General features: G+C 51.9%; 1 protein-coding gene across 4 annotated transcripts in view; it reads right to left on the bottom strand.

Annotated features, from left to right (window-relative positions):
- GRB10 (growth factor receptor bound protein 10) overlaps nt 1-10,018 on the bottom strand; it is a 179,665-nt gene continuing 169,647 nt past the window's right edge. For all 4 annotated transcript variants that reach the window (XM_040260221.1, XM_040260222.1, XM_040260224.1 and 1 more), the window contains 2 exons: nt 3,471-3,564; nt 1-2,828 (listed from right to left, as the gene is read on the bottom strand). In XM_040260221.1, the coding sequence (XP_040116155.1) occupies nt 2,682-2,828; nt 3,471-3,564 (241 nt within the window). In that variant the 3' untranslated portion in view covers nt 1-2,681. The remainder of the gene's footprint in view (nt 2,829-3,470; nt 3,565-10,018) is intronic.

Below are 10,018 nucleotides of genomic sequence, written 5' to 3'. Positions count from 1 at the left end.
TGAAGAACACTGTATTACTGTTTATTTCTAACGACAAACAGAACATCAGTCCCTTATTTGTACAAAAATACCTGAATGTTTACAGTTAGGTTCGTGAGCCGAGGAGCTATGTACAGAAAAGAGCAAAGCACATGGGACAAAGGTTTTGTCTTTTCAGTTAATCCATTCTGCATTCCCTGAAAACACAGCGGGCGATGCCATGCTCGCCACACCAGGCATCAGACCCCCCGTGAGCTGGCCCCACCCCCGCAGAGGTGCGCCGACTGGTCAAACCCTCAGGTATTCAGTGCAGAAGAGAGGAGACAAAACATCTAGACTGAGGCACGTATTTCTTCAAGGTTTAGCAAACAGAAAAACGTTCTGAAACTCTACACATAAGGTCACAAAGCTCTCCTACTTAGCGTTCATCCCCAAAGCATTTGGCGCTTTCTTTCCCAATTCAGTCCGGGTTGCTACATGGAGTTTCTGTTCACAACAGAAAATCACAGGAAGAGATAAAAAGTCAACAGGCTCTGAAACGACCCTGAGCTGTTCCGTTTACATTCATGTCATTTAAATACAAAAATAAAAGTCGAACGTCCTTCAGCCCGTGGCTGGCCCAGCTGGATGCCATCTCTTTCGAGGGGCCGCCCGTTGGCGGGGGGATCCCCCAATACAAGGGGCCCTGGGAAGCCACGCTCTGTGACAGCTCACCGTGGCCAGGAGGGTAAACACAGAACCGTGCGTCAGAGTCTAGCTTTCTCTTTTTAAATAGAAGGTGATTTATAAATACGCAATACTGCAGATACTAGCTGTCTATTGAGTGAGTCTCATCTCACTGGTGGAGACTGGTCTATGTAAACAGAAAACAAACTGGAGAGGTGGCTTTTTTTTTTTGCTGGATTTTTTATTTTTTAAAGGCTTTACCTCCAACTGGCAAAGAGAAAAATGTCTACTAGTGTAACTAAAGCATCAGTCCCTCCAGGGGAAGCAGGCTGCCAGGCATGACTTGAAAATTACCTAATTGTCAGCAGTTGGAAAGATTAACAGGCTAGAAAACCACCACCCCCACCCCCAAACAAACAAAAAAGCCATTGAACGTTCATGGTTAAAAACATGTTTTACTAAAAAATTCTTCATTTGTCTAAGTAGACACTTCATGGAAAATAAGGAGAGTGTGTCTTGTCAACTAAAATACAGTGTCTATACCACGAACTGAGGTACAGCGGGTATGCGTCACTGTGTCCTAAGCCGCACGTCTCCCTTGGGAAGTGCTGCATTGGGCAGTCCAGGGGTCTAGCGGCCAGTGCGGCCCAGAGGGGCAGGGAAGCATGGCCGCTGTGACCTGGGGATGGAAGTCATCCTTCAGCAAGCGGTGTGCATGCTGTCAGGGAGCCCTTTCTGCTTTGCAGGGATCAAAGGCAGAGGAACGGCTGCCTGCACGCTAAAGACTTGGCCACGGGGCAAAGCAGAGGGTGGGGACATCTCAGGCCAGCATCTGACTCAGCTCCTGGAGCAGCATGCAGCGCTGCGTTGCTAGGCTGTCCATGGCCAGCCCCACCGTGGGGGACTCCTGACCCGGGCCAATGGAGGAACCGCCTGCTGCCTTGCAGGGCCTGGCCACAGGGCTGTCAGCAGGATGGAGGCCACCAAGCGAGACCATCCTCTGTGGGGCTGCCCTCTCCAAGGTTTCTACCTCTGTCACCATGGAAACCTGCTACATATGGAAGCAGGCCGTGCAGGTGCCACCTCCTTTCAGATCCTCAGAGCCCCCAGGGCAGGAAGAGCAGCCTTGGAAGGCTGGCACCACTGCAGAGGGGTAAGGCAGCGATGGTTCTAGAACAGGCTGGAAGGTGGGGCAGGCGGGTGATGGGCACTGGCTCTATGTCAGGAAGGCTAGCCTGTGGCCAACGAGGGGCCGCCACTCAGCCCTGTGTTGTGGGACAGTGAGTTTTCCAAAGAAACACGCGTCCAGCAGTGGCGAAGACAAAATGACACACAGACGGCCGGTGGGCAGCACGAGTGGAGGATGGGCACAGAGCGGGGCAGGCAGACTGGGTCGCCTCTCTGGCCGCAGAGCGCACCACGTGCTGACCACAACAACACCTTTTATTTTGAAAAAGCTTTCAAGTATACTTGGGCGGGGGGTGGCTGGGGTGCCTGCTGTCTGGGAGTGATGTGCAGAGGGTATGCACTGCCCTCTGCAAACGCGGTCAACCTCTGGGGGCGGCCCCTTTTCAAGTGTCTTTACATCTTGTACACACGGAAAAGCCACGGCCCCTCCTGCCATAAGCTGAATACAATATTGAAAACAAGGAGTGCAAAAAAGGGATCGATACAAAAAAGTAAACATATCAGTTTTAATTGTCAAGATTATTCCAGGGCAAGAGTTCACTTCCAATCACTTCTCTCTGGCTTGCGTTCCTCCACGGCCCAGCCAAGACCATCATTCCAGTTTACTCTCGAATCTGCTCTCTCTCACCCTCCCCGATGAGGCCAGGGAGAGAGGGGCAGCCCTTCTGTATCTGCAGCAGCAAACCACCGTCAAGTCCAACACACAAGTCGATTGTGGTCAGCCGGCGCCAAATGCACCATCTTGCTCCAAGCCCCGAGGTGCAGACAGACGTGTGTTCTGAAGGATGCACAGGCCTCTTCACTCCAGTGTCAGCGCCCACCGGCCTGCAGCCAGGCTAGATCTGAGGTCATAAGGCCACTCGGATGCAGTGGTGCTTCAGTCTGCAAGGCAGGACCCCTTTGTTTAGCTGGTAAAAGTCAACAAGCTGGATCAGGTCAGAGAATTTGGTGTTCCCGTCGTCAAGGCTGAAGAATGTCTGCCCGTCGTCCTCGCACTGGAGAGACACAATGAGACCAGCTACATCAGAGGCCACAGCTCAGGCCCCACCGTCAGGATTAGCGCTCTCCACCCCTGGGCAGGTCCTAGGGTGACACCTGGAGCCAGTGAGGTGAGCTAGAACACAGGGCAGGCGGTCGTGCAGCGAGTTTTTTGTGTGGAGGCAGGTTAGAAGGGGCACTGCCAAGTACCTAAGGCTACAGGGCACAACTGCGCCCCTATTTCTGAGGAGGGTCCCATGCTCCTCCCAGTTCGCCTTGCTCATAAGGGCAAAGTTGGTTAATCAACCTGTGAGTGTCTGGGCACTCAGCACACCCCATGGAGGAGGGTGAGGTTGACCAGTTGACCTGAGCATCCACACAGACACCATTCACCATGGAGGAGGCTGATCAGTTATCCTGTGAGTGTCCGTGTGAGCACTCGGCCCACCCCATGGAGGAGGATGCGGTTAACGAAACCTGTGCGTGTCCATGCAAACGGCACACTCTATGCACAGAGGGAGCTCCTATAAAGATCTCACTAGCGAGCTTGAACCTGTCCGGTTTTTACTGTTCTCTAGTGTGGTTAGTTCAAAAACTGCACGAGGAACAAAACCAGAGCACAAAAGAGTGAGCGTGAGTGTGAAAACGTCAATACTTACAGGTAAGATCTGGAAATTTTTAATTTTCTGGTGATGACACAGCGTGAGGACGAACGCCTTTGGGTTGCTTTGGCTGTCACGGAGGAGAAAGAGCCTGGGGACGGAGAGAGCCAGCTGACCGTGAGTTCCAGACCGAGGACGCATGTCATCTGCATGCGTACGTGAACAGGCAGGCTTCAGGAGATGAAGTTTCAGGAACCTTTGGAAGCTGCCTGAGCTGTAGGGCGAGGCCGCCCTCCACACCCAGACTGTGCTCTGGCTGTCACTCCCCATCAAAAGGAACCAGGGGACATGGCTCCGTGGGGACACGGCTGCCTCTGGGGCTGAGGCAGGAAAGGTCCAGGGTGAAGCGGGTACACTTTGTGCCAGACAGTCAGGAGGTACTCAAAGAAAGCTAACTTAGGAGGCAGTGTGGCCATACCCAGGTATCTAAGTGAATAACACTGGTGACTGATTATGACCTATAGCACAGAACAGTGTGGAATCCTGAGTCCACACTGGTGTGATAAATAAATGAACAAATAAATAACAGAGGAGGAAAAAGAAAGCTCTTCCTAAGAGCAGCCCAGCTACACAAACAGAGAAAGAATGTAGATTAGAAAACCAGCATCTGGCAATGACCAGATATCACTATTGATTAAGCAGATATTCACAGGATGCTGAAACCGGCATCAAAGTTTGATGAGAATAACAGTATCTCCATAGCCTCAAAGATTTACCCACTAATGTTTACGACAAAGGTACCAACAGTAACCTTCCGACAGAGAAACCTGGTAGACACCATCTTTAGGTATTCAAGTGACCACCGCAGGAATGGGGCAATCCACCCCAGCACCTCCCGACAGGGTGCACTGAGGCTGACTCAGCATCCACCTCCTGGGAGAGAGCAGATGAGCCCACACCTGGTACTTCTGCCCTCACGGCTCCTGCAAGTGTCGAGACACAAAGGAACATAAGGCGTCTGCAGCCCAGGGTGGTGCTGGGGCCAACAAGTTCTTTTCCTTGGCAGCAAAGGATGCAAGTCGGACCCCTGGTAAAATCTGGGAAAGTGGCATGGCCGGGGACAGAATCGCATTCGTGTTAATTTCCTAATGTTTACAACGAGCCTGTGGTTGCCTAAGAGAAGCCCACGTTTTTAGAAATTTTATATGGAAATAATTACCACTCACTCCTAAATGGCTGAGATACAAAAACGAGAGCGAGAACATGACAAAAGGAGCTACAACATTCACGACTCAGGGCGCCTGGGTGACAGGCACGCAGGGGTCTAACATGAGTCACGCTGTCTTCTACAGCCTGAAATCACACCAGGAAGTCTGCAATCAGCAGGTGATGGCCAGGATGTGGAGAGAAGGGAGCACTGTTGGTGGGAATGTAAACGGGTGCAGCCACTACAGAGAACGCTATGGAGGTTCCTTAAGAACTAAAACTGCCATACGATCCTGTAATTCTACTGCTGGATATACACAGATGGAAAGAATGCAAACACCAGTGTGAAAGATACATGAACGTCAACGTGCACAGCAGCACTATTTGCAACAGCCAAGACACGGAGGCAGGCCACGTGCCCGTCAACAGATGACTGGATTAAGAAGCTGTGGTGCATTACACACAAGGGAATGTCAGTCAGTCATAGGAAGAGTGAAGTCCTGCCATCTGCAGCAACATGGACGGACCTGGGGAACATTACGCCCAGTGAAATAAACCAGAGAGAGAGAGACAAGTCCTGGATGATACCACTTACATGTGCAACCTAAAAAATAACACAAACGGGTATATAAGCAAAACGGGAACAGACTCACAGGTGCAGAGAACAAACTCGTGGTTACCAAAGGGGAGAGGAAAGCGGGGAGGGACGAATCAGTGGCATAGCAACAAAAGATCCAAACCACCGTGTATAAAATAAACAAGTGACAAGCACGTACTATGCGGCATAAAGATGATGTCCACTGTCCTGTAGTAACCCGTAATGGAGAAAAACCTGGAAAAATACCGAATCACTACTGACTCCCATACACTCCTATAGAATCACTACTGCTGCTATACACTGGGAAGTAACACAATACTGGAAATCAAAGATACTTCAACTAAAAATCAGGATGGCGTGAAGAAGGGTAAATCATCGCTTTTACGTGAACATGTCTGGAGTCAGATGTTAAGACAGAATTATTCTTTAGAAAGGAAAAGGCCCTAATTCCAGTGACAAAGAAGAAATGGCCTGACAGGAAACATATTTTAAAGGCATTAGACACCAAACTATGACAATCAGATAAACCATCAGTGTCTAGATTGTAAATTCACATGGAAGGCAGTTCACTAAGCCCGGGAACTCCCATTATAAAGGTGAAAAAGTTTTATTTCACCACAAGACATCTCAGAGCCTTCAGAATGTAGATCTTCAGCGTGACTCCCTTAGGGCCTGTGCAGGAGGTTTCCTATCTTACCTGGCTCTTCACAGCATCTTTTATTATATGCCAGCCCCTCTTTGATGGTGTTTTGTAGGACGCGTGTTCTGCAGGATCCACTTTGGAGATGCCAACCAGGATGGCACTGCCCCGCAGGGCTGGGAGGACAGGAGAGGCGTGGCTATGAAGCAGATGTGTGTGTGACACGCTCGGGGCTGCCAGAACCGGGCTGTGCGCCTGTCCTTCCCGGGCTGTGTTGTCTTCTCCAAGTGCGTCACTGGCAGAAGCTCAAGGACTCGACATTCCTGGAGGAGAAGCTGGGGCTGGGCAGTCTCAGCTGAGCCCTCAGTGAACCCCGGTTGTTCCTTCCGAGCACCACGGAGCAAGGCAGGTACAGATGCTGTCTGTCTGCTGCCCATTTCGGGGTGTGACCAGGAGATCCTGAGGCTGTCCCGACGGCCTGTGCCTAATGGTTGTCTACCTGAAATGACCTCCGACCTGGAGGCAGGGGGTAGGGCCAGGAGTCAGCAAGATTCCTGGATCTCACACTTGGGAGCGTCAGATCGCGATCTGCCACCTTCCCCGGCCTCTCCTGCAGGACCGTGCACATGCTGGGAGCTGCGTGTAGACGGGTGTGCACACTGGAGGCAGTGGTGACTGCCATCAGCAAACTGCAGGCGCAGGGATTTCTGTTGGGGTGGAGCACTGCAGAGACAGGCTGGGGGCTGACACGCCCAGAGATGTCTCCGCTTGGGACTTAGCATGGAACATGGAGAGAAGGTGCTGGCAACCGGGGCATCCTTGTCACCGTCAGGACTCAAGTCAGGGGGCTCACACATCTATTCAGGGACGAGCAAAGGGCTGCTCTCACCCGGGGCTGACGGAGATCAGAGAACAACACAACTCTGGCGTGCGGCCCAGACCCTGCACACACCACCTCGCTCAGGACTCATGGCGACCCTGCCACTGTCCTCATTTTATAGTGAGGCCAGGGGGCCCAGAGAAGTGAGGCAAATTCCCTGAGGTCACACAGCCAGCAGCAATCATGGGGGAGTCTTGGCACAGCTGGAGCAAGTATACAGGGGCTCCTCCACGGCTGGCGAGGACCCTACACTCTGCTGAGGGCGCCGTGTTAGCCCTGTGACAGCACCCCACTCGGCCTGTCCGGGGAGAGCCATAAAGAAGGCAAAGCCATGGCCTTCTGCACAGTGGAGGGGCCTGGAGCGTAGACAGAGAGGCCAGCTCACAAAAGGCACAGAGGCCGGGGCTGTAGATGGCAAGGGGGCAAGGGGAGCTGGACCCCAGCGTGAACACAGTGGGGGCAGGCGGGGGCAGTACAGAGCCTTACACGCTCCAAGTCCCGACAAAAGCCCTGGGCTGAGCCACAGAGGGGCCTGCAGAGCAGGACTGGCCTCTGGAAAAGCTCCTTCCATCTTGGGCTCTGACATGGGCTGCGGGCGGCAAGAGGGGGAGGAAGGAGGCAGCCAGGCAGTGCTGGGCTCCGCAGGGCAGGGGCTGTGGGTGCAAATGTGCACGCACGTGTGTACAGGCTCAGGCTTCATGCGTACACAGGTCACCTGCAGGGGCAGGGGTGGGGTGGCGCTTGCATCCAGGTGGCTTCAGAGGCCCCCTGGGTAGATTGCAGGCTCTGCTATCTCTTTCCACCCCCTACTTCATCCGTGATTGAGGCTAAAGGTCTTGGCAGCAGTGTTTTATAACAGCTGCCATCCTGGCCTGCCTTTCAGGGTTGTTTGTTGTCAGACTCTAAATTGGCTTCCTCCATTACCTCTGCAGGGATTCATAATGATTTGGTGTTGATTATTTAATTTACCTCGTTTCCAAGCACATTTCGTCCCTAAACACGGGAGTGAGTGGACGATGTACATCACTGTGATGACACCTGAATGGGTCCCTGTAACCTGCCTTCTGTTTTTGCTAGAGCGCCAGCAGCTGGAGGCTAGGATTGAAGGATCTAACATATAACCTTAGATGCAACTCAGACCCGGGGAAGGATAGAGAGGAACAAGGCAAGTGGGGGTGGGGGGAACGCTGAAAGATGTCCACACACCTCACCAAGGCCCGACAGAGGGAACCTTGCCAACTGGGGCTCGGCTCCAGGAAAAGTTGAATTGCAAGACAAACGGGGTTTAAACAAAAAATGAGCCGACACGCAGTGCCGTGGGCCCAGCATGCTGGCCCTCCCCACCCAGGGCTGCTCCTTTTAACACACAGTGGGCTGGCCTGTCAGCCTCTCAGGGACGTGGGTGCCACTGTTACTGCCCTGGGCCCAGGAAGGATGCACGGCACCCAGCGATGCCTCCCGTGGGGCCGTCACTTCTCCGGCAGTGCTGAGAGCGGCTCTTTCCTGTCTGCCCATCTCTGTCCCCCTCTAACCTTAAAAGAGCCTAATCACAGGGATGAATCACCAGGCAATTGAAATCAACTCCTGACCTATTCTCTCCTGAACGAGTTATGCCTTGTCTAACCTGCTGATTCTTTTTCTAAATACAACAACAAAAAGTAAAAATAAAAAGAATTAACCAGTTAAAGAATAGCTACCACTCTACCCACAACAGCTTCCTTAAGCGATCCTGCAGGCAGCCCGTGTGGGCAAGATAACATCTTGAGTCATCCAGTCTGCACTCAGTGGAGAACGGTACGAATCTAACATCCTGCCTTCATGATGAGCTGAGACCCTCACTGCCCACCCGGCCCCCCCCCAACCCCCCAACGCCCCCACCCCTCCCCTGCCAACCCCAGCCCTGATGCCCTGGTTCCCTTTAAAAACTGTCATTGCTTAGCAGAATCTTCAGAGTAGGTCTCAGGACAGGAGTTCACCTTCTCCCCAGATTGCTGGCTTTTCTGATTAAGGAACATTCCCTTTCTACTCACACTTGTCTCTTGAATTACTGGTTTATGAGTGACGAGTGGCGGAACCTGGCTTTGGTTACTGTAAGATGTCACCTGGCAAGCAAACCCATTTTACTTCAGAAGATGAACCCCACACATGACACAGTAAATGGGGCCCCATGAGAACATTTGGGGGCTTAGTTTGGTTGGGGTTTAGGGCTGCAACAGGTAAGCATCCTATCCTTGAAGCCCCTGGAAAACGCACACACCTACATGCAAAAAAAATCACTAACAGAGGAGGGTAGGCTTTTCTCTCTTAGGCAGAAAGTTCAGAGGAGGAGAATCTAGTCTGCAGTCAGGATGGGTCACTTCTAAGGCTGTAAAAGGACTGTTCTACGATCAAGTGACATTTCAGCAAAGCTGTCTGGAACAACAGTATACCCATATGGGAAAAAAATCAGATCCATCTTTACAGAGAGAACTAGGATAAATAAATTCCGAATGCACTTGGGATCTAAACATGCAAACAAAATTGAGTGAACAGAAATGGAAGAAATAATCATGAAAAAAAGGAAGGGAGTGTGATCAATAACACAAGTTCTAGAGGATAAACTCCTCTAGGGTATGAACAAACTCCTTTATGATTGAGGAGTGGAGAAAACTTGTATGACTAGGACTAAAAAATCTAGAAAGATTCAGGCTGAAGGACAGAAAAGATAAATGTGACCATATTCAGAAAAACTGTACAACCAAACCAAAAATCAAAACAAAACCCCCCTCAGCTAAGTCAAAAACACGAAGAACAACCTGGAAACAAGGTTTGTAAAAAATGAGTAGAGAAAAATCGGGCAAAAGATATGTCAACAGTTCAGCATCGCAAAAAGGAGTAGAGATGAAACTGGTGCTTACACACACAGCAAGAGACACAGCCTCCCGGGTAAGGGAACCCCAGGTGGCTCTCAGACAGCCCCGGGGAGGAGAGCCGGGCATCTCTCAGCATTCACTGACTGCTCAGCACTCCCATGTCTGTGAACTCAGCAGCAGAAACAGGAAGAAGGGGCACAGTGCGTCACCACAGAGGCCTGGAAAACAATGAAGCTGCAACGATGCGTGAAAGCGAACACAACAGGGGACCAGGAGGTGGCCCTCCTCCCCAGCCTCCTCAGGAGGCAGCGAAGGCCAGGCTTGCCCCGCCACGGACGGCACACACCCAGGTCACGGATCGCACACACCCAGGTCACGGACGGCACGCACCCAGGTCACGGACGGCACGCACCCAGGTCACGGACCGCA

This window comes from Oryx dammah, unplaced genomic scaffold, assembly GCF_014754425.2.
Source record: "Oryx dammah isolate SB20612 unplaced genomic scaffold, SCBI_Odam_1.1 HiC_scaffold_18, whole genome shotgun sequence".
In the NCBI taxonomy this organism is placed as follows: Eukaryota; Metazoa; Chordata; class Mammalia; order Artiodactyla; family Bovidae; genus Oryx; species Oryx dammah.
Note: the sequence above shows the minus strand (reverse complement) of the source record. Positions and strands in the feature narration are given on the sequence as shown.